The following is a 27,376-nucleotide window of genomic DNA, read 5'->3' on the forward strand; positions in this document are numbered from 1 at the left end:
CTTTTTTTATATATTACATTTATGATGCATCCTTAAGGTGTGTATCCAAACGCTTGGATTTATATAAGCATGCAGGCAGCTATGGCTGCGTGATATTCTTTATGCTGCCTTGTTTCAGAGAGCTTAGATCGCCAAAATCCCTTTTGGCTGTTAGAATTTGGGAGTCTCTTCCGAAGCTGGAGGAGGTGCTGTGCCCGCCCTTGTCTCGCTGCAGAGCGGCATACCCCTTGCCAGCATCTCGGTTTTCCCTCACTCGGGGTCATCTGGGAGATGCCCCGTGCCATCTGGAGAAGGCCTTCAAGATGCTGTCCAGGGGTTCTCCTGAATTACCCACTCGAACACCCTTTGGCGTGTGCTCTTAAAACTCTTTCCTTTGTGTACCATAAGGGAACCAAAGCAAGGAGCAAGGCAATTAAAAATGTTTATATTCCTTGGGTTTAGTCATGGCTTTAACAGACCATCACCACCAGTGCTTTCAGTTCTTTTTCACTTGTCTCTGATTCCCGGCTGCTCGCTCCAGCGGTTGCCATCTCATACGCTTAAACTTCTGGAGCTGCAGAGAGATGCAGAGTATTGCTCATAAAATTAATCCCAACAACTGACTCCCCTTTTCCAAGTATATAGTGAAGAAGAACTACCATGCAACTTATTTTTTGCTGCATGCTTTGGTCATAGAGAACGAGGTCGTATTTCTTTATGACCCAGAAACCCAAGTTAAAGAGAAAAATGGAAGGAGCTCTTTAATTGTAGTTCTGCAACTTAAACTGCCCTCTCTCCAACACAACCAATGGGTGCGTGCTGGACCACAGCTCCCTAAATCCATGTTTTAAGGCTTGTGGAGGTAGGGGAGGTATGAGTGATGGGCATTGCTTTTGCAACTTGAAACCCTTCAGAGCTCAGAGGAGAAAGCTTCTCTCTCTTTTCCATCTTAAGGTGACATTGTGGACATCTACCAGCGGGAGTTTCTCGCCCTCCGAGACCGACTCCACGCAGCTGAACAGGAGAGCCTGAAGCGCTCGAAGGAGCTCAACCTGGTCCTGGAGGAGATCAAGAGAGCAATCTCGGAGAAGCAGGCCCTGCGGGATATAAACCGGACCTGGAGCAGCTTATCTGGTGAATAAACAGAGAAGTTGAGGATCTCGGGCTGTTTTGAAGCTGTTGCTAATGAGGAGGTAGAGAGGTGTGCGTGTGTGTGTGTGTGTGTGCAGGGCTGCGGACAGGACGTGCTCTTCTCTCCCCTGGCACGAGCAAATTGTGGAGTTCAGAGGGACTTGGGAACTCTTAAACTCCTGTTTAATTAGAGGTGCATATGCATCATTAAACACTGAGATTTGCCTCGGCTGCGGATATTTGCCAATTTGCTTGCTTACAAGCTTTTTTTTTTCCTTGCAAGTTTTACATGCCATTTCCTATGGCTGTATTGAATCCATGAGGAAAATGGGTATCCAGAGAGAGGGAGGAGGAAGGAGTTAGGGTGGCTGAGCACCCCTCGCCAATTTATTTGTTCTTTTTTTTTTTTTTTAAGTTGCTCAGTTTTGGATCTCTGCAGAAAGATCCAATTTGACCTTCATTTTGTCTTCATTCTCCCCCCTCCTTCCCAAATATTTTGGGACTTCTTTAAGGCCCTCATGGCTCCTGCTGAACTTTAATTGGGTTTGTGGTAGCATGTTAAAGGTTGGCCTGATTTTTTATAACCCAGCAGTAGTCTCAGGTGGCCAGGCTGCTCTAAAAAGGCTTTTTGCCTTGCAGTCTCTTCCTGCCTACCATTCCTTGCAATTGATTCCCTTTTCCTTTTTAAGACGAAACCAAGTTAAAACTGTGGAATATCACCAACAAGAATGTGCTGCACCTTCCCACCATCTTCCATCATTTGCCACATTTGCTGTCAAAGGAGAACAGTCTGCAGCCAGCCGTGCATGTGGGACAGGGGCGCACTGGAGGTAAATGGGAATTAGTGCTGCTTCTGGTGCTCTTCCTCACCTTAGTGCCTGTCCCTCCCCTTTCCTCCGGGCCTGGCTGTGGTACGGAGATGAGCAGGACTGGAGGAAAGGCTGCATGCATCATGCAAGCTTCCTTGGGATCATGGCACGCGGGGTGGGTAAGCCATGTCACGTCTGCAAGTCTACAGGGGAGTGCTGTCTGTGCTCTTGACTGGCACTAAAATGTTCTCAGTGCTTCTGCCAGATGTTTTTTGCTGCTTTCCATCTCCAGAGTGCTCTAGACATTGCCTGGAAGGTGGTCAGATGAAAGCGCAGTTTGCAGGGTGCTTCATGGAGACTCTAACCAGTCTTACGGGACAAATCCCGTCTGGAGTAGGACTTTGGGTACTAGATGATTCCCTCCTGCTCCCAAATCTCAACCCAAAGCCAAAGACCTGACTTATCCCTCCTCAACTGAGATGCTTCTGGCCACGGAAGGGGTTTGGAGAACAAGGGTGGTCTTGAAGTTGACATTCACAGGCTGAAAAGGCTCCTAGGAGGGGGAGGGGTTTTGGGTGTTTCCTTAGGCATCAGTCTTTTGGGGAGAAAAGAAAGAGTCTATCTGATTGCCGTGGGTGCCCTGCCAGCCTGGCACACTGGGGTGCTGCTGGTTGGTACTGGGCTGGGGGACAGGAGTATGGGAACCCTACATAGCCCAGGAACCCGCCAACCTGCTGATCACTGCTGGTTTTAATGACGGAGCATGGCACCAAGCAGGTGAACCATGAGGCAGTCATGGGAGTGGAGCTAAGTGTCTTGTCCCAGCACCCCCCTCTCTAAAATCTCTCCTTGGCCCCGGGCAGTGTCTGTTGTGATGGGAATCCCCAGCGTGAAGCGGGAGGTGCATTCCTACCTCACCGACACCCTCAACTCCCTCATCTCAGAGCTCACTCAGCAGGAGAAGGAGGACTCCGTCATCGTCGTCCTCATCGCTGAGGTAAGACAGAACTTTGCCTGTTTATCCCATTTCCCTGTGTATCCCATTTCCCTGGCCCCCATCCCATCCCACTGTCTGCCAAACTTGGTGCAAAACAGGACGTCTGCCCACCTGGAGGCTAGCTCTGCTGCGTGCCAGGGCAGATAAGCCCAGCCTTGGGCTGCCATCCACCAGGATCATTAGGTGCGTCCTGCCCAAAATGAAACACCGACTGGGCCAGAGAGGGTCCGGGTGCGAGCAGGCAAACATTAGCAGCTGCCAGTGCAGCACGTGCATTGATCTTGCTGGTCTAAATCGTGATGGCTCTTGCAGGGTGCTTGAGTGGTTGTTCCCAAAATGTGCTGGAGCAGCCCCATGGCCACATTGAGGGGAGCTCTCAGACCCGCTCCTGAAGCAGCTTCGTTTCTCCATGTACCTGTAAGACAGCACTAACATCCGCTCCAAACCCAAGCACCTGCTGATTTGGGGCCGAGATGCCTCTTCGTGCTGGTGTCTGGAGCCCAGAATCAGTTGCTGAATCCAGGGGCTAAAAAGCGTTGATACATTAATCCGCAAGAGCTGCTTTTATCTGTGGGTTTAGATGGTTATTTTTCTCCATGGCTTTCCCCTCAGGATTATTTTCTTGAGCTTGAACTGCATTTGTCTTAATTTCCAGAAATCCAGTGAGAAAGATAAACCTCAGTGGCATGTTACTGGGAGCGGAACAAAGATAAATGTCTGGGTTTGCTGCCTGTTTACCCATAATTTGACATTTTGAGTAGCATTTGGCTTTTGGGTCTCTGGCTGGTATTTCGTACAAAGAGAAGGTGTGCACAGGTGGGTGCAGCTCAAAGTGCCCGGGACAAGTTTGGTCCCGGCCGTCGTTTCCCTTTGAGCCAGGACAGGTTTGGTGGCTGTTTTCACAGCGGGTGAGTTAAAGCATGAGAGGTTTTAAGTAAGTTGACCAAATACATCTTCTGTTTAGGACTGCAGTAATATTTATTTTACAGCTGACTTGCAAATAGCGTGCACGCTGTGGTGGCAGCACCTGACTTTCTGTGTGTACCTGTGACGAGGGAAGTGAACAACAAAGAAATTACTTCTGATACCGTGAAGTGCAGGAGCACACGTGCTGTAGCCCAGTAACAGCGATGGTAGCTGTTGCAGATCACCCCTGTCTCTGTTCTTTCTTGTTGACACAACGTTCTCCATCCGTGCAAGTGTCAACCACGGCTGTGCCTGCTCTGCCTCTTCCCTGACAGCACGTTTCTCAGTGTACCTGCACTGTGCATTGCTTGTTAGGGCTCTTCAGGCACGGGATAAAGGGTGAATAGTGGAGAGGTGGTGTGAACCTGGAGCGGACGCTGGGTAATTTAGAGACTCAGGACGATGAGTGGAGCAACTGAATGTCCTTTTTGGGATGGGGACTTCTCATTTCTGAGTGCCACCGCTAACCACCGTGGGTGTCATCCGCGGCGGACAGGCTGCCTGGGAGAGCCGGAGGCTCCTTGGCTGGCAGAGGGGAGCCCTGGGGCGAGCTGGCCGGCTCAGCTGTCACCAACCCCCCGTTTTGGTGGCAGCTGGGTGCTTGGAGTGGAGCTATGTGTTTGCTCCCAAAGCCAGGAGCATCTTTCCTGCCTTTGTTTTTCCTGTTGCTGTTTTCTTGGCAGCACTGGGATAAGAAATCAGTCCAGCACTGGGAGCCTGAGCCCTGTTTGGGAAAGGGACCTTTTTCCTCTTGAGAAAATCCTCCCTTGTCACAGTTCCAGCATGGAAGCGCTGTCCTCAGCTTGTGACAGACATCCCTGGCGTCTCACTTCTCACCTCTGCCCGGCACCAAGCGCAGCAGCAGCCGGTCCCGGCTTCTGTGATGCTGTGTCTGCAGATCCGCCTGGGACGCGTGATCCCGTGATCTCAAAACAATACCGCGACCAGGAAACAGGCACAGTTTTTGCTCCTGGGTCTCCTGCCCTTTGTTCTTGGATTTTGTTTCCCCGGTCACTGTGCAGATGGTTTCTGTCCAGTGCCTGTCCCTGTGTTTGCACTTATCTCGCCTGCAGATAGCGGCGCGCGGCGCTGCTGACCTTTGCCTCCCAACTGTTACAGGTTGCCAGGTTGATTGTGGGAACAAACTGTTGTTTTAGGAAGAAAAGCATCAAAATGAACCTGAAATGAAAAATGCACGCTTTATAAATAAACCTCTCTTTTTCACAAAAGGGGTGGAGATCTTTTTCTGCAGAGAGTATTCGCTTGGATGAAAGCCAGCCTATATAGAGAAAAAAATAAATAGCTCAGAAGTTAACACTTTGTGCAAACACTTGGCGCTGGCAGGGGCAGAAGTGCCAGGAGAGCACGTGGGGAAGATGTGCAGGGTCTTGAGTCCTTTGGGGTGTTTTCTGGTGTGTGATGCCTTTGGTTAACACTGGCCACAAAGGAGGGCTTCTAGGAGTCTGTCAGCACGGGGAGAGCGGTTAAACTGGATAAAAGGAGATATGGAGATGGTACAGAGGTGCTGACAGCACTGCCGGGGTGTGTTGAAGGTGATTTTTGAGCCCCAGGGGGCACAGACTGAGGCTGAAGGATCTAACACTGCTTATCTTTTGTTTTCAGACGGATCCACAGTACACAGCCGGAGTGGCAGAAAATATCAAAAACTTGTAAGCACTTCCAAATGACTATGGCAGTAGGGTCTGTGCCTGTAGCGAGGCCAGGGAACGGCTTCATTAAGGAGAGAATACACGCTTTTATGGTTCCCTTTTGTATTTTTTTGTTGTTTGGGTTTTTTTTCTGTTCTTAAACTCTGGGCTGTCTTTGCTATTGCCGCTTCCACTTTCTGCTTGTTCTAAAATGCATCCCATATGTAGCTTCCATTAGGCTGCTTTGTGCTTGCAGTCTTTATCACACGTGGTCATGCCGTTTCATTTTGCTCTTTCTGTCCTGTGGCTTTGCAAGAAGATGGATTATTTAGATTTCCAGTGATCCTGGCAATTGTTTCTGTGTCTAGTGCAGCCCTCTACCTGCTCTGCGGAGTCAGAGCAACTGGGCAGTGTGGTAAGCACACCCAAATGCTCCTGCCTCATTTTGTGTTCACATCCGTGATCCGTTTTTCCTCTGGCTCCAGCCTATTTGTTTTTCCCTTGTTCTGGGTGCTAGTTACATTTGTCTCTCATACTAGCTGCTATTTATGTCCCGGAGTCTTAGTGGCTTTTGCAGCTTCATCTGTGGCTATTTAGGCAGAAGCCGGTGACGGATTATTAACCATGAGCCGGTCCAGGCGTTAACAGCATCAGAGCTCGGAGGCAAAAGAAAAAGGTGATGAGAGAAGGGGCTGTGACTCCCGTCCAGCTCCTGCGGTTGCGTGCTTCCAAGGGATCGCAGTCGCCATAAGAAGGAGACGCGAAAGGGCAGCGCATCCTCCCAGCGCCCCGCGTCCCGGAGCCAATGATGGGAGAGGGGCCGGGACGTGTGCGGGGAGGGTTGTGTTCCCGGGCACTTGCAGAAGAGCTGAAACAGAGCCCTCCATCTTGCTGTGCAGGAGCTGGCAGAGCTCCCCTCCTTCTGCCTGCTGGCAGGAGGACGCACTTATCGGGGGATAATGGACTGATTGTCCGATGGATCCTGATGAAATTACTGGGCGCTGCTGCGGAGAGTGCTTCTGCATAGAAGGCCTGAAACTTTAATTGACTTAATGATTTGATTTCTCGCTGTCCTCCTCTCCAGTGCCTCCTGCCCTTCCCTGATTCACTGAAATTATTTTTCTTCCAAATTGAATTGAGGCGGTGTGGGGCCAGGGCAGGCTGAGCTCATATCGCAGGAGGGAGAAAGCTGTTGCTGCTTCGGTACAGGTTTTGTCAGCTCAGTGAGAAGCTTCTGTTTCACTGCTGCCTGAGGAAGGGAAGATTTGAAAATGTTAGCTGAAAATCTTGCCAGTCCCAAGGAGGGAATAAGGAAGGGAAAAATAAGTGAGAAGTTTTTGGCAATCTCGCTGCTTTGTCTCCCTCTGCCCCATCTCCCGTCCTGCAGCTCTGGACAAGAAAAGGAAATCAGCCTCACACCAAATGTTCTCAAAAAGGCAGTATAAAAATAACTGGTTTTCCTGCTTATCTCTCACAGTTACAGTAATCTCTGGGTTTTGCTTGCAAGGCTGTTGTAGGTACCTGTTTTTCAGATGGCTGACATTTCTTTCTGTTTGAGTTTGACTCTTTAAAGGGTTCCTAACCTCATTATAGAGAAAATATATGCTGATTTTATCAGTGTAAGGGAACTAGGTAGAATTGCTGCTGGTTGTCCTAACTATAGCACAGCAGTGTTTTAAGTAACCTCCCAGAAATGCATAACATAATCTCTGCAAAATGGCTTTTAATTACTGATGCATTTGGAAAATCTCTAAATGCCGGTAATGCCAGCAAGTCCTTTCTTTGGTGCACCAGTCTGCGGGTCCATTTAATCCTGTAGAGAGTACATGGTGCTCGTGGCTGGTCTTTAAAGCTGAGCCGTGTGTGTGTGCGGGAGGGAGGAGGGATGCTGGCGGGGAGCACACAAACGTGGGGCTATTAGAGACCGTGGGAGGGAGAGAGCAGGTTTACGACTCCGTGGCAGTCCCTGCTGATGTCCTTTGGTGAGGCCTGGAATTGCACTACCTGCTGGGGAAGTTTTATCTTAGAGGCTGTATTTTTTGTTTGGTTCTGCAGCTCAGTGTTTACCCAGCGATTTGGTCTATGAAATGGTGTGTTAGACGTGGAGGTATTTGTTTACTGCTGCATTTCTCCCTCAGATTCCCAAAGGAAATACACTCAGGTCTCCTGGAGGTAATTTCCCCGTCTCCGCATTTCTATCCTGATTTCTCCCGCCTCCGGGAATCCTTCGGGGACCCCAAGGAAAGAGTCAGGTAAGAATCAATGAGCTTAAAAACAAGCAAGCCCTGAATTAAGTGACTGCAGCATCCCCCCCCCCAACTCCGGCAGGGAAAGCTCCTCTGCAGGGCCAGGCGAGGCCTTAAACTGGCTTTATCCGAGAGCTGGAAGGACGTGGCGGGGGGCATGAACTGGCGCCAGCTTTGCAGGGCTTGCCTTGTGCTGTGGTGTTTCCATCACCAAGCGAGGGGGGCATTTTAACCCAGATGATGTTCATTTTGGAAATCCCTGAGTTTCCCAGTAACTCTTAGCTGACCAGTTTGAGACCAAAAGGGAGAGGCCGTATGCCATCCCCTCCTCCAAGAGCTGTGTCACCTTCCCGGCTTAAACCCAGCCTCGGCTGGATCCCCCGAGCAGCCCGGTATCTCGACGCTCCCATCGTGTTTGTCTCTTGCAGGTGGAGGACAAAGCAGAACCTCGACTACTGCTTTTTAATGATGTATGCCCAGTCCAAAGGCATATATTACGTGCAGGTGGGTTTGGTGCTGGGGGCAGAGGGGAGTTGGGTGTACCTGTGAGTTCACTGTGGCTCATACCCAGCTGAGTGAGGGCAAAGAGCATGTCCAGTTGTGTGATGCCGCAGAGTGGGAGCGGGTTTTAACCAGATAGGTTCAAAAGCTAGGTTTCTAAGATGTTTTAGACGTGGAGACCTCCTGCATAGGGAGGGCAGGAATCCTTGTTTCATTTACCTGTTAGATTGGGTGAGAAAAATCCGCTTGGAGCATCTTCCAGAATAAACTAGGTCTGTGCCAAAGCTTTCCTCCAGTCTACGGCGTGATTGCTTTGCACAGAGAGGCTCTTACTGGAACCTGGATGGGTCATTGGCACTGAGTGTCCTTTCCTCTTGCAGCTGGAGGATGATATTGTGGCCAAACCAAACTATCTCAGCACGATGAAGAACTTTGCCTTGCAGCAGCCCTCCGAAGAGTGGATGATCCTGGAGTTTTCTCAGCTGGGGTTTATAGGTAACGTTCTCCCCTGCTCACCCCAGTCCCATCAGGCACGGGTACAAGTACCTGCTGGTTCTTGCGAGCATTTATGCTCTTGGTCCAACGAGTTGTCCCCACGAGATGGTAAAATACTTGGACTTGATCACTCCCTATTTTTGCAGTGACCCTTGTGTTTGCACAGGGGAGAAAGATCCTCACAGCTGGTACTGCTGATACTCACTTTTAATAAAAATAAACCTGGTCGGTGGCCCAGCCGACAGCCGAACGGCTTAGACATGACCAGTAGCTTTTAGGCTGGATGGGATCTGGAGTTGCCTAAGAGTGTGCAAAAGGAAGTTTACATCAGCACAGAACTATTTTGGGAACAGTGCATGGTTGCAGTAGCAGCTTGATTTGTTATTTTGGATACTGGTTTGACTGGCTTAAAACTTGTAGTTTTCGGGGCAGGAAATGGTCTGTCCTGCAGCTGGCTGAATGTTTTTCATCCTTATTTCTCCCTACTGAATGGAAGAGTTTTAGACCTTTTGAGACTGTTGTGACCTGTGAGACACTAATGCTTTCTAATTCTGTGATGAATATTAAATCCAGAACTGTATTAGCAATGCCAGCAGTACGGGTACATAAACCAGAGCTGCATGCTATTTCCTTTACGTGAGAGACGGACACATCCAACCCCCACAGCCCACTCTCCCAAGTTTTTTCTTCCCAGCTCTGATTTTTGACCATTTCATACCATAGCTGCTCTCTCTTCTCTCTGTGCTGTAGGAAAAATGTTCAAGTCTCTGGATCTGAGCTTAATCGTGGAGTTCATCCTGATGTTCTATAAGGACAAACCCATTGACTGGCTGCTGGATCACATCCTTTGGGTGAAAGTCTGCAACCCTGAGAAAGATGCAGTATGTAAACAACTTCTGTTGAAGGGAAACCTTCTGTTGTGTGTGGGCAAACGTGGGCTGTGTCTCCAGAGGATCTTTTCTGTGAGCTCTGGTGCTAACTGACTCCGCACCAAACCGTGCCGTCCCTGTGGAGTGTGCCGCAGGGTGTCCTTGCAGATTGTGTAAGCAAAGACCTGGGAGTTTAGGTTTTTGTAGTCTGCAGCTGCCAGAAAAGGCATTATTTTTGCATCTAAGCACTAACAGGGTATTCCTCCTCCAGTCCTCGAGGAGAGTGGCCATTCCCCATTCTTCTGTGTTGTTTTTCATTCCGGTGTGCTCCTCTCCCTGAAGCCGTTCCCTGCTCGCTGACTGTAACCCCAGAATAACCCTTTGGCTCGGGGCTCGTGTGCCTGGAGCACACATGCAGGCTGCCCAGAGAGCTCACCCCAGATGACCCAACAGCAAGCCCGCTGCGCGTAGTGTGCCAAAATGAAGCCAGAGCACGCAAAGCTCTTGTTGGGGTTTCTAGGAGGGTGCAGAGAGGTGAGACGGGCTCCGTTTTCATGCTGCCATCTCGTTTGCGGAGCCGTGTCTGCACAAAGCCTTGCGGACAGCAGCACAGAAGCCCCCGTGCCCTGTGGAGGTTGTGTTTGAACTCCTGGCGGCGGCAGCGGCGGCAGCGAGGGGCTAAAGCGAGTGGGAAGGGCAGAGGAGGGGGGAGGTGACAGCAAATGTAAGATGAGCTCACCACCAGATACTCTGCTGTCTCCTCTCTGAACATATTGTATTTACTCATACGCTCGTTCACCCTCCTCCCCCGGCGGAGAATGAGCAGCGGAGTCCCCGTGCAGAGCTTGAAGCCGGTCGCTTAGGACAGACCTCATGGCCACAACTGCTTTGTGGTGGCAAGTGCCAGAGCAAGTGGTCGCTCTGGGGATAAATACTATATTTATGCGCTGGGGGGGACAGGCCATCTTCAGGGCTCTGCAGAATTGGGGCAAGGATGTGGTTTAATTTGGTCTGATCCCTGACAGAGGCTGTGACATCGGCTCCAGTCCCCCATGTGCAGCAGGACCAGTCTCAGGTGATGTCCATCATGTCCTCCTGGCAGTTCAAACCATGTGCTCAGGTGTGACAGAGCAGTCCCCAGGCCTGTCTGGCAGCCCCCAGGGTCCTCACAGCCATGGGCAAAGCCAGGGTGGTGGGATGCTGGGATGGAGCTGGGAACGATGCTGCTGTCTGTGCCCCCTCCCCTTCAAAATCTTCAGCTTGAGCATTGATTAAATGCAGATCCTGCTGTGCAGGATCATCTTCTCCTTAGCTCATCTTCACTCATCTTCTCCTACCTGGCGGAGCCAAGGTTTTCCCAGGGGAAACTGCAAGCCTCTTAAATGTGTTGCCTTTTTAAAAATTAACCTACTTTCCATGTGGATTTCTGGCTCCTTTCCCCCACTGTTTGCATGATTAACTCTGCACAGTGCCCTTTCAAATACGACTTTCCCTTGTAAATCCCACTGTGCAGAATCAAATTGGTAGCGGGGAGGATTTGTCTTTTTGATTGAAAGTTTGTTTGACCTGAGCTTTTGGTAAGTGCTTTGCCTGCTCTGGATATATTCTGCTCTTTCTTTTTTAACTAATTTTAGATTTACCTGGGGTAGAGCTTTGTGGAGGGATGACCTTCTTACCACCAGCCATTCCTCCTCCTGGCTCGCCTGAGACAATGCTGCTTTCAGCAAATGCTTCTTCAGCAGAAGGGAAAAAGGGGAGAAAGAGAAATCAGGAGACGCTGTGGCTCCCTCCATTCCCCTTCCTCCTGCTCTCCCCATCCAGAGTGAGATCAGACTGGATGGGGTTGCGTCTGGGGTTGCTGGCAATGAGTAGGGTCTCTCCCATTAGCATGGCTAGTTTTAATTTTCTAATGTAATGTGAGCTGGATTAGGGGATTATCTATCTCTTCTGCAGCTCGCAGGGGTCATGCCTGGAATTTCCCAGCTCCCGGCACAGTGGTGGTGGCCTGTGTGGGCAGCCCATCGCGGGGGCTCGGTGTGGCTGTGCCCTGCCTGGTGCCAGGCAGCCAGTGCCACACCGGCCGGCAGCGGGATTTCTGCCGGGGGTGCTCTTGGGTGGGAGGTTGCGAGAGCAGCTGGTGGTAGGGGTGTGTGTGTGTTTCTTGTCTTGGAAAAAGCAAAATTTGGGAAAAAAAAGCTCTCTCCCTCTGGTTTTTAACCCTGTATTTTTGTCCTGCTCCCCCAAACTGAGAGAAATTAACTGTTTTTAAAGTGTGAGTTATTGTCTCCACACTCTCAGTGTTTTTCCCGTTCGTCCTTTATTCCTTCTCCATCATCTCTCTTCCTCCACCCCACGGAAAATCACTGTCTGGATCAGAGTTGCATCTCCAAGTTTATTTACATGGTGGGATGGGTGCGAAACAGTCAAACAGCTCAGACGATGGCACGTGCCATACATCTGCCTAACAGAATCTGCCAACAAACTGAAAGCTCTGCCTGTCTGAAAAGAGCCCGCAATTGCTACCTGTTCGCTTGGGCTCTGAATCGTCCCAGGGCTTACTGTACCTTCAGACATCGGTGATCCCGAGCTCTGAGTTGTAGGAAAAAGGCTTTCCTGATAAGCCAAGGAAAAAAGAAATAAAGTTATCTGGCTCTCCCTACCTGACAGGACCCAGGGGAGACTTGCTCTGCATTTGCTAAGCTATGCTTGGCAAGGAGACGTTTGACACTTAAACCTGGGCACCCTGGCTGCCCAGCAGAGCCCGGCGGGTGACCGGCCGAGGGTCACGGTCGGGTTCCTCCAGGGTGCGGTTAAAAGCCCTCTTGCCAAATTAAAGCTGAAATAACACAGAAAGGCATAGAGATGGAGGGGCAGGGATATTTATCACTCCTCGTGCCCTTGACCATTCCTCTCCCGGGGCACAGTTGACTGTGGAGGTTTAAGCATGGGGTGCTGTGGGATTGTCTCGTTTCAGAAACACTGTGACAGGCAGAAGGCAAACCTGAGGATCCGCTTCAAGCCCTCGCTCTTCCAGCACGTGGGAACCCACTCCTCCTTGGCTGGGAAGATACAGAAGCTGAAGGTGGGTACCAGCTGCCTGTCCAAGCCACAGACAGCCTTTCTGCCAGGCCTGGCCTGCAGGCACCCAGGAACTGGCTGCTTTTGGGGTGGGGACATCAGTGACAGCAACTGGTGGGACGGTGGCGGCTGGATTTCTGTGCAGTGGTTGTGTTTTATTCTGAATTACAGTGAGCTCATGTAGCTCCTACTTCTCAGCATGGCAGTGACATGTACCAAGAGTCGCTGCAAGCTTTTAAGCCTTAGTACTGGTCCTGGCCACCCATCCTGAGTGCCAAACCATGATCAGGCAAGTGATTTCGAAGCATCTACTGAAAAACCCTGCAGAGATGACTCCTGGGTTGGTCTGACTTCCTTCCCACCCCCCTCCTTGTTCCTGGGATTTGCTGATAGGCAAACTAGAGCTTGCTGTGTAAGAGCTTAAATTGTGTGTATTTAAACATTAACAAAATCAAGCTTCCCACAGCTAGATGTGCAGGACCCACAGACACACATCCCTGGGCTGTGCTCAGTCCTGTGTCTGTCCAGTCCCCAGGTAAATGGATGGTGTAATCAGTTCGTATCGCAGTGCAGTGCCTGTCAGGCTGTGTAATCCAGTCATTTTACGCTATCGTCAGCCTCCCAGCCACCTTCTCCTCAGGTGGGGCAGGGACACTTGGACAAAGAAAGCTCTTCGGTGCCGGATCAGAGCGCAGAGCAGTGGTGATTCTCTGAGCTGCCTCTCCTGAAGTTGTGTCCTCCTGGGATCCAGCCACGCATTGCCCTGTCTGCTGCCTTCCCCAGATCACTTCCATCCCCCATCCTTCTGTGCTCTGCAAATCGAGAGCTTTTAATTTGCATTGCCCTGTTGCTGAGACCCCTGTTCCTCACAGCAAGAGCAGCTTGTGACCCTTTTCTGCCCTTTTGCTTTGCACCCACCAAGGACAAGGACTTTGGCAAGCAGGCCCTGCGGAAAGAGCACGTCAACCCTCCTGCGGAGGTGAGCACCAGCCTGAAAACCTACCAGCATTTCACCTTGGAGAAGGCTTACCTGCGGGAGGACTTCTTCTGGGCCTTCACTCCCACCGCTGGAGACTTTATCAGATTCAGATTCTTCAAACCGCTCCGCATCGAAAGGCCAGTGCCTGGGGGGGGTCGGCGGGGGAGGACGTGGGGACAGCCTGGAGCATGTGGAGACACTTTCCTTTTGCTCTTCTGGCTTATATTGAATTTCTTGCCCACCTGCTGCTTGGCTGCCCAGGGGGAGGGAGCAGTGCTCTTCCAGGGGGAGGATAACTTGTCCCTTTTTGGTGGGGCCACGTTTGCCGGAGCCCTTTGCTTTCCTGCGCTTCTGAGCAATCCGTGCTTCAGCTAATCTGGCGCAGAAGGTCTCCTTCCAAACCGTGTGCTCGTGGGCTTTTTGGGAAGATGCCTGTTAGGTTGAGCTGTTTGATGGTTCAGCTGGGGTGAAAGCCACCATGTCCCCCCTCGCTCAGTGTGGGTTTCCATGGCTTTGGTCTCTGTCACAGGTTCTTCTTCCGCAGCGGGAACATCGAGCACCCAGAAGACAAACTCTTCAATACGACTGTGGAGGTTTTGCCGTTTGACGTAAGTGTTTTATTGAGAATTGAGACGGGGGTGGAGTGGGAAGCAAGAGAGGTTTGAGAGAAGGGAACTGCTTAAAGCCGTCAGGAAAATCTTTGCAAGACTCGTTGCCTTTGAGAGGTGCTGGCTGGGAGCCAGGGGGTCACGCCTGGGGTGGTACCACCTCGGGAGCAGGGATGCTGCGCTGCACAGTCACTGTGGGAGCCATCCATGCCTGCGGAAGGGATGCTCAGATGGATGGGATGGCTGCAGAGGAGGGGATGGAGCCAGGATGGTGCAGTGGAAGCAACAGCATGAGGGCAGCAAATGCCCTCTTGTGTTGGGGCATGAGGCTCAGGGTGCCAGGTGGGGGGACGAGATGCCAAGGGCTGCTGGCAAGGGTGGTTCCAGGGTTGCTGCTGTTGCTTGGGACTTTTGGGTGGCTCTTGCCACTGGCCTTGTGCAGAGCTCCTCTCCTTCCCGCAGAGCCTGCAGTCGGATAAGGAAGCCTTGCAGGAGGGAAGAGGCGCAGCCGTCAAATACCGCAGGATGCCGGACGGCTACATCCAGATAGGTACAGCAGGGTGCAGGGTGGTAAGCTGCCCGCTGGGTTTGATAACACAGCCCATAGCCTTACTGTCAAGTGAATCGAGACCCTTAGTGCTGTTTGCTTGGCAAAGAGTAATTTCTGCTTGTTGGGAGCCAGGTTGGAAGAGGACTTAATTGTCATTGTCTCCTCTCCTCCACTGCCCTCCCTCCCGTCTTAGACTAGGTGTCCTCTTCAGGTAGTTTTCAGTCCTATGTTTCTGCCTGTCTCTGCTCAGAGCTGGGACCAAATTATTCAGATTATCCATTTACCTAACCTGGTCTTAAAAACCTCCACTGTGGGCGATTTTGCGCTCTCCCTCCACAGCCTGTCTCGGTACTCACACCACTTGCAGCTTGGACTTTGTCTCCTGCCACCTGAGCTTGTTTCAGTGCTTGTCCTGCCCCTGAACAAGAATGAGTGAGTGCAGCCTATGGGGACCCACTGGTGCGTGGTAAAGCCCTGGTGTCCCTGCTAAGACTTCTTTTTTTTTTTAAATAGACAATTAAAAATTCCCTGATATGTGTAGCTTTTTGCCATTTTAGCATTCCACTGCATGCTGTCTGGTTTCTGCCAGTTGCATTTTCAAAAAAAAAAATCACACCCAAAAATGGGACATAGCAACAGGCTGAGACCTTGCTAGCACTATGGATATGAGACTTGCCTCCATGGCACGGCTCCTGAACCAACATTTGGCTCTGACAGGACAGTGCTGCCGTCAGGTCACTCTGCCCCGCTTTTGCACAGCAGTGATATGCAGCCAAATACTCCCCATTGTGTTTTATTTAGCTGATTTTTTTTGTTCCAGTGTAGCATTTTGCACCGTATTGACATCCATGCTGCTGGTTTTCAGCCCGTCTCTCTCATGTCGGGGAGCCGCGGGCACGGCGCTGCCATGGCTGCTCGTGGTTCCCTCAGGGGGGGCTGGCTGCCAGGGGACCGTCCCCCTGTCACCCACGTGCTCTCCCCACCAGGCTCCTTCTCCAAGGGTGTTGCAGAGGGCGAGGTGGACCCGTCCTTCGGGCCGCTGGAGGCCATCAGGCTGTCCATCCAGACCGACTCCCCAGTGTGGATCATCTTGAGCGAGGTAAGCTGGGCTTCATCGGCAGAGGGATGGCCCTGCCCAGCTCTTGGCTTGGGGCTCCCTGCCGCCCCAGCTTCTCTCTGATCCCGGCCCTCTCTCCTTTCAGATTTTTATCAAAAAAGCAGAGTGATATGGGCGTGAGAAGGGTGGACACACGCATGGATCCCCAGTCCTGCTCCCTCCCCTCCCGCTCCCTCCTCCCCGCGGCGCCTCGCCCGGGCACAAGGACAGCCACGCCGGCGAAGCACAGGCCCGGCTGCCGGGAGGTGGCACACACCAACAGGCCTCGGCAAACTGGCTGGCACCACCCTCCCCAGCCGGTGCTACGGGGCCAGGACATCGTCTTCTCTGGAAGAAGATTAAAAAGCAAAAACCAGTATCCCATGCAGAGGGCTGGCTTTGCTCCCCTCAGCCCCTCACGGGTGCATGGCTGCTGTGCGTGCCACTCGAGCCGCACCGACACGGGACAGTTTGGAGTCGGGATGAGCTTTAGCAAGCGTGGGGACTAAAAGCACCTTCAGCCCAGGACAGGGCAATCACTGGCTGTATTTGGGGACAGAGCAGGGGCTTGGTCACGTTGAGTCCTGCCGGCTGACCCCGCAGGCGCACTGCGATGGAGACGGCCAGGGACCAAGGTCTGCCTTGCCTTTGCCCAGGCAATGGTCCTGGCCACAGCTGAGGATTAAGCGAGGGTGAAGACTGACCCTCCTTCAGCGGAGGAGGAATGAATCCAAAGGGGTTGGAGCTATAAGTATGGCAGGGAAAACAAAAAAAAAAATAAAATACGCCACACTGTGCCTGCCAGCATTGAACACAGCCCCTTAACTCATGGTGAAGTCTCCAGTGTCTTCATGCCTTGAGATTGAGTGCAGAAACCATCTTTTTAAATAGCTATTTCAGTTATTAATTGGTGTGAATTTTTTTTGAGGGGGGGAGGGAAAAAGAAGAAGTAGCCCAGTTCAAAAATAGTAGGGATTAGTGTAAATCCCAATGTCTCTTCAGCTATACACTGGAATGCATTATACTACTTTAATGTGCTGTATTTTTTATTATTGGATACATTTGATTTTTCAAGTACATCTCTATATATAAATATATAAAATAATGTGCACTGTAATAAAAGCTAAATTTAAACCTTTGATGCGGCGGTGAGAGTCCCTCATGGCAGGGAGGCACATGCTCCGGCTCTGCCCCCCTCTTCCCCTCCCCAGGACGGGTGGGCATCCCGGGGGGCCGGGGACCTGCGGTAGCCCCTCCACCCGAAACGGAGTCATTCCTCAGCGCTCACCAATAACTGATGCTCCCAAAGCATTGCTCGTGCTGGGGAAAGCACTTAGAGCAGCCCAGTGGGACACTGGTTATTTTTTTGCCCCAGCACCACAGGAACCTTCACCAGTTATTAAAAAAAGAAAGGTTGGTCAAGTCTCCTCGGCAGGGAGCAAGGAAGGCACTTGGGCACCCATATACCCACGGGTGCAATTGTGGAACAGTTGGCTTTCTTATAAAATATATGTTGCTTTTTTTTTTTATACCCACATACAGCTTAGCAAGGAGCTACCTGCTTGATGCCTCCTTTGGTTACCTGCGAACCCCAAGTTTGCGGCAGAGGTTGAAATCCAGAGAGAGGGCGAAGTCCTGCTGGTGGGTCGGTAATAAGTGAAGTCAGAGCCAAGTCAAGATCATTCAAGGCAATGCCCAACACAGACATTAGCATTTGGACTAGAGTCAGGCTTTTTTCCCAAAATTTGGACAAGGTTTTAGACAAGTTTGCCCATCCTTTCAAGTTAGTTTTAATCACAGCAGCTTTTCCCGTGCAACCCAGTCCTGTAACCCTTGGATGTTCGCCCCAAGCACTTTTGACAATCACAGATGATTTCTGCTGAGAAGAGGAATTTATTTTTTGTATCTCTGTGGTGTGATCCCTCAACATAGCTCATTACAGCAGTAAGGAGGAGTGATGACAGCATACGGGTTGACCCGTGCTCCACGAGGCAGAGCCAAAGGTGCTAGATGTTTTAGAGCAGACAGTGCTACAAAACCTGGCAGTGAAGCCCATCAGCAGGGGCAGAGGTTGGGCAGCGTTTGCTTTCTAGAAGAGAAATTATCTCTGAAGAGCAGAGCTTCGCAAGCAGAGGAGTGCCAGCATCCACCTCCCTTCAAAGGTAAGCAGAGAGCTGGGGAGATACTCGGTCACCGACCACGCCACACGCGTCCCTCCGCTCCGCGGGGGGTGAGCAGTGGTTTTGGGGGGGCTGCGGCCCCGCTCACCAGGCGCCGAGCAGCTGGCGGGGCCACGCCAGCGCTGCCGTCCATGTGGAGGAGTGGGGCAGCAGGAAGTGCGCCAGGAGCCCAGCCACCGCCAACCCCAGCAGCAGCCAGAGCAGCCGGGCGCTGGCGTACAGCGGCCCCAACCTGCGTGGGGAGAAAAACACCGTCAGACACCGCCAGCCGACCCAGGGCACGAAGCATGCTTGCGAGGGCTTGGCATCTCCCATCCTCCTCCAAGACTGTGCTGGGGAAGAGCTGGCGGGGCCACAAGCGTGTGGGGGCAGGAAGGGAGGAGAAGGGGTGATGCAAACCTGCCTTCAGTCCCACCTGCAGGAAGGAAACCTGCCCCAGGGACGCATCCTGCACCCAGCCTCCCTGGGTTGGTCTGGGGTGCCCGCAGCCCTCGGCTACTAACCGTCCCTGCGCAGCCACGGCATATCCCTGGAAATACTTGAAGCGGGTGTAGAGGTACAGCAGCCCACACACTGCAGCCACACCTGCGGGGAAGAGGGGAGCCAAGTCCTGATGGGCCAGGGGTCCCCGGACACAGCCGGAGCTGCAGCCCAGCTCAGCCACCCATGCCCCCGCTTCCCCCTGCAGATGGGGCCACAGCCACGCAAACCAAATGCAGAGGGACTTGGCTTTAAAACGGTGTGGGAGTTTAAATGGGGTTTCTTCCCTTTTTGTGAGGGATGAACCTCTCTACCCCCTGAAGTTGCCCCGTGGTGGCAGCCAAATCCCCTAAACCCACTTGGTACAGGATGGCCGGTGGCTGACTAATTGTTTCGGTTATGGTTTCTCATTCTGACGAAGCGATGCGGGTATCGCGTTGCAGCTCAGCTTCAGTTTGCACCTTCCCCGGTGCAGGAGGAAGCAGCAGCCTCGGAAGCAGAGAGCCACGCTGCTCCCAGCCACACCACCACCCTGCCGCCACGCGCCAGCCTGACCTTGTCTAAGAGAAGAAGCATGGGCTGCCAATGCCACCAAACATCTCCGGGCAGGAGACCAGCTCGGCTGCTACCAGCAGCTTCATGCACACTGGAGTCGGAGCGCTCCTCGGTCCGGCCTGCCAAAGGGTAACTTTGCTTTCCCCAAGTAACAGCCTCACGGGTACAGAGAGGACGTGCCCAAGTTGCAATGGGATTTAAACTGGGATATTTTTGGTTTAGAATAGAACAGAATTAGACTAGACAAGACTTATTTCAGTTGGAAGGGACCTACAATGATCATCTAGTCCAACTGCCTGACCACTTCAGGGCTGACCATATGGTGCACGTGGTTTGGGTTGGGGTTCCCCCCCATCCCTCTTACTTTGATGGAAGAAGATTCCAGCAACCCAGAGGAGCGAAATGAAGATTGGAAAATACTCTGAGCAATTCGCCCTGGTGAGAAGCAGAGATGAGTGTTACAACCGCATCCTCGTATGTCAGAGACCAGTTAACCGAAGCCAGAGAGCTGGAAACGCAGACTAGAGCAAACTGGAAGGGCCGATAAGAGGCATTGCTGTGCTGTGCCGTGCCGGGGAGAAGCAGCCTTTTTTGTGACCAAGGACACCCAATATCTGTATTTTGGAGAAGAAAAGCACCCAAACAACGCACAGTGTTCACCTCACCTGCATTCACATGGACCCTGCAATGACCCTGCCGTGGCTGAGATGGATATTTGTTTTTGCTGGACCCTCGACAGGCTCCGTCCTTGGCCCCATAGGCAGTGTCTTCACAGACATCTACTGCAGCTACAGCTTAAAAGCTACAAGGTAGAGGTTCCTTGACATTATTTAAGGAGCGTTCTCTTCCCCTTGGGTGAGCACAGCTCAAATTTGGGTGTCACACAAGTCATACTCCAAGAAGGAGCCTTCTTCCAGATTTAATTCAGCAGAAGGTAATCAGATCTGCAACCAGGTTTTCTTCCTTCCTTTTTCTTTTAGTGACAAAAATACAGATTTTTCTGCAAGAAAGGACGGTGGGACCTGTGCTATTAAAGATAATGGTTTTGTTTCTCAATTTCTCCTACATTTTACCATTCTCTAGGCAATTTAATCTTAAATCTGGCCAAAAATTTACCAAGCCTTGAGGAATGGAGCCAGATTGGGAGCTGGAAAAAGTCTGAAGAACTTTACACTGCAAATGCAGTTTGAGCCTCAGCGAGGGGAGGCTGCCAGGTTTCCACGAGTGAATAATAAATCAATACCTTTCTTCCTCTCTGTTTTTTTTTAATATGTCGAAACTAATTATCCATTTGTATCTTTTTCCATAGGGAAAAGAATAAAGGGAGGAAGAAGCCCGCAATGAAGAAATACCTTCTCAAAACTCAAGTTCCCTGAGGTCACCTCCTCTGCAGAATACAGTGGAGGGCTTCCCAGTACGCCGCGGCCCACAGCACGACTCAGTTAACGCACAGCCCGGTATTTAATTAAAAACCTCATCAACAGCTACCCCGCTAGCGAAGGCTGATGCCTCCCATGTAGGCTGGCCTTTCACTGCATCGCAAAAGGACCAAAGTGGGTGTTTTTGTCACGCCACAAATATTTCCTGCACGCTGGCAAGGAAATGCAGCTGCTTTGTTCAGGATTTAGTGCCGTGCTCGAACAACCCGTCAAACCAGCTCCAGCCAATTCCTTTCAATCGCTTACGAAACAGCACGACTGAGATGAAAGATGGAATCTGGTGCTTGCTGGAAGCCGAAGGGATCTGTGAACATTTCCAGTTTAGCTCCAGCATTGCTCTCTCCATAGGAACAGAGCAAAAAGAAACAGCCCTCGGCATGGGCCCGCGAGTGCCGACTTTCACAGTACAATGGCTTAAAAAAAGAAAAAATAAAACCATCTTCGTAGCTGGTTGTGCCCGCAAGGCCCTTTGCTTCAATTCAACAGCAAAAACTTACAAGCAAATATTAGGCTATTAATATAGCTTCAGCTACTCTCACAATTTGGAGCCAATGTTAATATGAAACTTAATTATGATAATGCATTAATGCTAAGCACCTCTTCCATACAGCCACTAATTCGTAATTTGGCTGCCTCTCACGATGCCAGAAGGAGGATTATTGGGGATGGACAGAAACACCCCAGCCAGAGCAAAGTGCTCCAAATCAAAACGCAGACCTCTGCGTGCAAAGCATTTACAAAAAAAAAAAAAAATCTAGTATCAGCAGCAATAAGTGAAAAGGTGACTTCAGGGTGACTTCAGTCTTTCCTGGCAGTGACATTTGACTCTAGATGGAGTCAGAAAGTTGTCAAAATCTTACTGAGCTCTGAAGATCCGCTCGAATTCAGGGTGACCTGTTGTCTCGGGAGGGGAGACCTTGTACTTCCGCCGGGCATAGATCACCTGCAGCGCAAAATAGGCTAAAAAGAAGAACAACACAGGAATGGTAAAAGTCCAGCAGCATTTTATTTAGCCAAGCTTTATCTAGCTTGGAATCAAGCAAGTGGTTAGAGGAAAAGAGCTGACACTGTCTAGGTTCATAGTCCAGGGCTGTCACACACGACCTGGAATAAATGTGCCATTTATTTCAGGCTCGTACTCTAAATTCAGATTTGGTTATCCTAGCAGAGCCCGCGTACCGCAGAGCTGATGTGCTGGCTGGCGCTTTGCATAGCCGCACGCCCGGTACGCAGCGGCAGAGCCCTTGGTGCTGCTCCCCAGCAGATCAGCTGCGCCCAGGAGGCAACGCACATTAAAACCCTACTGAGTCCACATCCCATAACAGAATTATGATTCTTTTTTAAAAGTATTTCGAGTATTAGTATACCCTCAGCCAGTCTGATGGGAATAATGTATAACACCTCCCACTATAGCGAGTGGGCACCAAGCTTCTTTCTGTACAAGGATGCCACCACGTCCCAGAGCAGCATCCAAACTGTGAAGCACTGGGAGATCATTAAGTCAATTAGGGATGTTCGTAAACATGGCAATATAAGGAAATGGCGAAGGGGGTGATTATTTCTTCCTCTTCATTCCTGCAGGGTAGCCCCGAGGCTTGAGCAGTTCAAGGAGCAGAAAATGACTGCCTGTGCCAAGCTTGGGCCAAGGTGCTAACTGTGCCTGCTACATCGCTCCTTTGGACATTCGTAAGTGACATGGAAAAATCACTTCTTAAGGGTGAAAACTTGTTAACTGAAGATTTGGACTGTTTCACTATTTGATGAAAGTTCTTACTCCCACAGGTGACTGCTGATGTTTCAAGTATTTATCTTTTAGGTGCACTACTACATTGTTGCCTTTATGGAAAATGAGGATTTTCATACAAGAGAAAGCTAAATTATAAAAACCAATTACTTTGATGGCTGTGACAGCGTGCTGCTAAGCGAGTCACTTGGATGAGCAAGGTCCTAACGTAGCAACATTTCCGGCGCATCAAACAGCGAGACAAGGAGCCAGGCTGCAAGGACTGCCTTGTGGCCTGTCTTATTCTAACAAAGAAGATAAAAGCAGAACAGCAGGAGAGAGAAGGAAAGCAGGAACAGATGTTGCAAGATTAAAGACAAGACAGATCCATGCGTGCCTGCAGAAAAGCATTAGAACGTATGTAGAAGAAGAGGGACTTAGAAATGTAAATAATCTGATGCTATGTAACCTGTGTATTACACAACATATTATCCATTTACATACAGAGACATTCATTTAAGAAAACATCCGTGTGTTCTAGTGTCTTCCACAGGGTGTGCAGTGACCCAGCTCTGAACAAGAGGTGCTGGGAGAGAAAGGTGGGGAGGACGAAGTTTGCTTTTCCCCTCCTGATTTGTGTGTGGCACGCTGATTATGGTCAAGGGTGAGGACATCGTCCTGCCTCTGCGATGCGGCAGGACACAACACAGCATCCCCTCTGTGAAACCAGAGAGCTAGGTCTGCAGTAACGCACGACCGGCAATTCAGCGGTGGCTGGCAGAGCTCTGGTAAAAACATGATGAAAGTGTGACCCATCCTGTTACCTCCTCTTCACATCAGATAAGCACAGCTCTCCTACGCAGCTATTTAATGCTCTCAGGGTCTGCCCAGCCACTTCTCAAGAAATGGACCGAGCTAAAGTTACTGCATCGTGCACAGCTCTGGCTCGTGGCATAAGCCTGACTGTGCTGGGCAATGGTCTTCATCCTGCTTCGTGCCTAATGTAGCATTCTTGTGACTGATGAGCATGGTAAGAGTAACTTCAGACCCAACCCCTCCATCAGCTCTGTCCTTAACATCTCGCTTGTACACAGGGGCAAATACTCAGACATGTCCTGCAACAGATCCCTTAGGGATGGATAATACATAAAACAACCACCCAAGAGGAGAAAGAGCCTTTTGGAGGCTGGCTAGCTGTCCTCCAGACCTGGTGTATGGGCAACGCATTAAGGAGCTTCATCCTTAATCACCCTCCAAAAACAGTTCTCAGAATGAAGTGCTGAAAAAAACCCACACTGCATAAGCCTTCTCAGCACGGACTTTTAGGGAAAAGAGTTCAATCTACTCTGCAAACCTTTCAAGCTATTTTTTTGTGATTCGTGTCTCAAGGTTAAACTCCTTTGTGGATTCCTACGCAGCTCATAGGGGCTGAGCTCTCCCTGCACTTTGTTCCTCAGTAGAAGTATCAGCCAGACCTTCATTCTCTATTTGATTATGTCCACAAACTTGTCAAACCATATTATAGCTGCTATCTGCCTCATCTGAGTGAATCTGGCAAACAAGCTCTGTGGGGACTGACAGACAGTGGCATTGCATAAGCTTTATTTCCTTTGAAGCCATGATAAAAAGGGGAACACCCCCCCAAAACCAAAAAAAACCAACCAACCAACCCAAACAACCGTGGTAGCATTGTTCTGCTCTCTGGTACAGCATTCAACACGGGGCAGGGGCATGTATCCACAGAGCACTAAGCTTTGCTAAACTGAGCATAACTAGATTAAAAAGGGGAAAGTTACTCGAAAGAATGCAGAAACCGTGGGCTCCCAGAAAATTAAGAAGAAAATAAAAAACAACCAACCCTGTACTAAGCTCAGCCATTGAATTGGGTCTCCTACATCAGGATGTGTACATATAGTGCACGTCGGTGTTTCAGTGCTCTGCCTTCTCAGACTGAATCTCAGATCTGTAACTCACACACAGAATGTCCTTTCAAAATATGCAAGAAAAGCTACTGCACAGCTCTGAATCAAGGTGACATTAGCACACGTATTTCTTACTAGCAGAGAGAAAGGAAACACACAGTATTTTATAATTGCTCCTTGGCTTCCCATGCAGAGACCATAAAATTTTGTCCGATCTAATGTAGATAAGAGGGTGGCAACACTTGCTATTTATCTGCTGGCTTCACACCTATGTATGGTTTGCACAGCATCAAAGTAAAATGCCTAAGGCTGCAACCTTTAAAAAAATACTTGAAGTTGTCATAAAACAAATATATTTGAGACAAAACTGCTATCTAGGAATTTGCTCCTGAGGGTTTCCCAATGGAAAGGGCTTAGCAACGTTTCCGTAACTCAGTTTCAAGTCTTCTCCATGTCTTCTCTTTGCGCACTGAACACTCCCTCCATCCCCACTTAGTTTAACAACAAAAAAATTCCTAAGACAAAAGTATCTTCCATTTGTAGTTGCTGATATTTCTCTGTAAATTGTTTGAGAGGAAATTACTGATAATTCAGAAATTTTGAACTCTGTTCTTCAAGTAGCATATTTGTGTTTTAAATAATGCTTTTATTAAGAGATGTATCATCTGATGGCTAAAAATACATCAGGCTGCTCAGAGATTCACATCCATTTGTAAGCAAAAAGAGGTGCGATAGCTCTGCAATGAATTAATTGAGTAATAAAACACCCCAAACAAACCTTTCCTCATAGAAATGTGAAGATTTTAATAAAATGGGACTCTGTCCCCACACCAGGCAGGGGCAGCGTCCCCTTCCGTGACCCTCCTGAAGCCCAAAGGACCCACAATTAAACACAAGAAGTAGACAGAGCTTGGCAGCCCTACTGCTTCTTTCTAAATGGCCTAAACCAACAGCACCTATTTAAATTACGAGAAGTCACCGAGTTTCTTTGAAGATGTCTGCATCTATTTCCGACCAGAAGGGCTTGCATTAGTTCCCAAATTACTGTGTGCTGTCGACTCATCTTGTCCTCTGCTCCGTGCAGCTAAGCTATATGAATGGAACACATAACGCTGTCGGTCACAGAGGAGAAATGCATGTGTACTTGGTGCTCTTTCCTATATACATATGATGTATGTTTTTGCACTGACCTCTTCATTAGCATATTCATTTATTTCAGCTACCTCCATCCCCTCAAAGTTACAAATTACCTGCTAAAATTCAATCACAGAAAATATTTTACTTGAAAGACATTCTATTGTTGAAATTGTTTTAATTTAAAAGTAAAACTTAGATCTTATTTCCTTCTCGGATGCTGGCTTTGAGGTTTATGAATCATTTTAGTCCTTATTAAATAATGAACATCCTCAGCCATTACACTTCCACAGGAATGGCCAAACATTTGCATCATTTTATTGTGTTAGAAAACAGCAACTTTCATTCCACAGAGGCTCCAATCAAAATACAGACACCAAGTTCCACAAAGTTTAATATAATTAGCTTAATACTACCTAGCATTATATAAAGGATATTTACCTTGCTCCAGGACTCCCAAAACTGTGACAGTGGCCAGCAGATCTATCTGATTTCTCATGTTGCTGACTGTGGACCAAAATCCTCGCCAGGTGCGACGAGGACAGCTGCTCTCCAACCCTCTCTCCCACCCTCCCACTACTGCATGCTCTACAACACAGCCTCCTTATTGCTCTGCAGCAACACGTGTTTCCTCCACCACACATTAACCCTCCCCACACCACACAATTTGCCAAAGCAGCCAGCCATCAGAAAATGTCCACTCGAGACAAGTGCCTTTTGCTGAACTATGTAACAGCAAAAGTTTTCCGTGTGCAAACTGTAAAATTCTTGAAATTATACTTACAGATTGTGTACCATGATTGAATTATATATTGCTGGCAATTTAAAGATGACGGGAATTTTTCCAGCCCTTTTATTGCTAGTTTTAATCAGCTCTAAAGCATCTAAATTATGTGTGATGTTGTAAAAAATTATTAACAAGCATTTACAAACTAATGACTTGACCTTCTGCCCTTATTCCAAGTAGTGGAGTTGACCACGTGAAAAATTTTCTAGACTTCAGCTAGAATAACCTAATTCTGTTACTGGACTCTGAATTTTTAAAAGAGCATTCAGATATTTTATCCTATTATTTAATACTGTAAGTTTACCAAATAAGAGTATGGGGTTTTTTCTAGCACTCAGTTACTTTTTGTAGTTTTCTGATGTTCCTAAAATTCTGCAGTACAAACCTTTTCCTGGCTAACATACAAAATACAAGTTCTCAGTTCAGAATGGATGGCAACATAGGATGTAGGAACATACGGACCTTCAGAAACGTTGCACTGACATCAGAATTATATCTCTGAAATGTAAAGTTTGAAAAACAGCAGTATTTTAGCCTTGAATAACATTTCTCCCCACTCCACAAAAGCAAAATATGGATCCGTTCAAAAAGTTATCCTGTGTTTTGGAGCAACTTTGTATGGATAAAAGACTACTCTGACTTTAAAGATTTTAAAACCAAAAAGGAGGGGGGGAAAAAGGTATCATTCATTATCAACTCAGGTTTTCCTTTAATTTTCGTGAAGAGAGAAGACAGGATATGGTGGAGCTATTGCATTTCTCTCTGTGCAGTCACACACAAATCCTCGGTACAGAATTTGTGCACAATACCAACCAGAAGTGACCAGACCTGCAGTTTCTCCTGAGTGGGACACAGCAAGTCCATTCTTCTGGTTTCATCGCCTCCAAACTCCATTGCGACAGCTTATCAAGTTGAAAACTTAAGTTAATTAATTCAAATATACAATTGTACACTTTTTTAAAAAACCCATGCATGTAGAATAGCAAAACCACTTGTATGATGTGACTTTAGACCCTCCAAGCTGCTAGCAGACCCAGACTGAAATAGAAATAAAAACATGATCCTTAACAGAATCTGTTGGTGACCCAAGATTTCATCTGGGGTGTCTAATGTAAAACTCAGAGGGGAAATGTCACCAGGAGTCTACTTCTGCTTACACCATTTCAACAAACAATTCAGGCTTTAGAAAACGCTTCCATTACA

At 49.3% G+C, this 27,376-nt stretch overlaps 2 protein-coding genes and 1 long non-coding RNA gene across 6 annotated transcripts in view; 2 read left to right on the plus strand and 1 right to left on the minus strand.

Moving 5' to 3' along the window:
* The window catches only part of MGAT4B (alpha-1,3-mannosyl-glycoprotein 4-beta-N-acetylglucosaminyltransferase B), a 52,454-nt gene extending 35,362 nt beyond the window's left edge, over positions 1-17,092 (plus strand). For 2 of the 3 annotated variants that reach the window (XM_087753953.1, XM_087753950.1), the window contains exons 2-15: positions 934-1,113; positions 1,800-1,940; positions 2,783-2,916; positions 5,506-5,552; positions 7,670-7,783; positions 8,206-8,281; positions 8,659-8,773; positions 9,524-9,654; positions 12,617-12,724; positions 13,643-13,836; positions 14,229-14,307; positions 14,770-14,857; positions 15,844-15,956; positions 16,060-17,092. In XM_087753953.1, the coding sequence (XP_087610079.1) occupies positions 934-1,113; positions 1,800-1,940; positions 2,783-2,916; positions 5,506-5,552; positions 7,670-7,783; positions 8,206-8,281; positions 8,659-8,773; positions 9,524-9,654; positions 12,617-12,724; positions 13,643-13,836; positions 14,229-14,307; positions 14,770-14,857; positions 15,844-15,956; positions 16,060-16,083 (1,544 nt within the window). In that variant the 3' untranslated portion in view covers positions 16,084-17,092. Of the gene's footprint in view, positions 1-933; positions 1,114-1,799; positions 1,941-2,782; positions 2,917-5,505; positions 5,553-7,669; positions 7,784-8,205; positions 8,282-8,658; positions 8,774-9,523; positions 9,655-12,616; positions 12,725-13,642; positions 13,837-14,228; positions 14,308-14,769; positions 14,858-15,677; positions 15,816-15,843; positions 15,957-16,059 lie in introns of those variants that run through there. The other variant, XM_087753952.1, reaches the window with a different exon arrangement.
* LTC4S (leukotriene C4 synthase) lies at positions 16,663-27,125 on the minus strand. 2 transcript variants are annotated; one of them, XM_087753954.1, is made up of 6 exons: positions 25,828-27,125; positions 21,468-21,567; positions 19,533-19,603; positions 19,169-19,287; positions 18,637-18,718; positions 16,663-18,365 (listed from the first exon to the last, which is right to left on the minus strand). In XM_087753954.1, exons 1-6 carry the CDS (start codon positions 25,883-25,885, stop codon positions 18,055-18,057), a joined length of 741 nt encoding a protein of 246 aa, XP_087610080.1. In that variant the 5' UTR covers positions 25,886-27,125; the 3' UTR covers positions 16,663-18,054. The 2 variants fall into 2 exon arrangements, with proteins under 2 accessions (XP_087610080.1, XP_009465069.1); XM_009466794.2 differs by lacking the exon at positions 19,169-19,287 and having other exon boundaries at positions 18,076-18,365.
* LOC148056147 (uncharacterized) lies at positions 19,630-25,794 on the plus strand. Its single transcript, XR_015703891.1, has 3 exons — positions 19,630-19,977; positions 20,478-20,625; positions 22,189-25,794. It is a non-coding gene; the product is annotated as an uncharacterized LOC148056147 (long non-coding RNA).
* Positions 27,126-27,376: the final 251 nt, after the last annotated feature.

The sequence above is a fragment of the Nipponia nippon genome, unplaced genomic scaffold, assembly GCF_047370975.1.
Source record: "Nipponia nippon isolate SJK-2023a ecotype South Korea unplaced genomic scaffold, ASM4737097v1 scaffold_17, whole genome shotgun sequence".
In the NCBI taxonomy this organism is placed as follows: Eukaryota; Metazoa; Chordata; class Aves; order Pelecaniformes; family Threskiornithidae; genus Nipponia; species Nipponia nippon.

What these genes read in the sequence shown, in the direction of transcription:
- LTC4S (XM_087753954.1), bottom strand. Translation starts at nt 25,885, where the DNA reads ATGAGAAATCAGATAGATCTGCTGGCCACTGTCACAGTTTTGGGAGTC. An exon ending in GAGCGGATCTTCAGAGCTCA is followed by an intron (nt 19,604 to 21,467) that starts GTAAGATTTTGA and finishes GCTTCTCACCAG; the next exon opens with GGCGAATTGCTCAGAGTATT. An exon ending in GCCGTGGCTGCGCAGGGACG is followed by an intron (nt 18,366 to 18,636) that starts GTTAGTAGCCGA and finishes CTCCCCACGCAG; the next exon opens with GTTGGGGCCGCTGTACGCCA.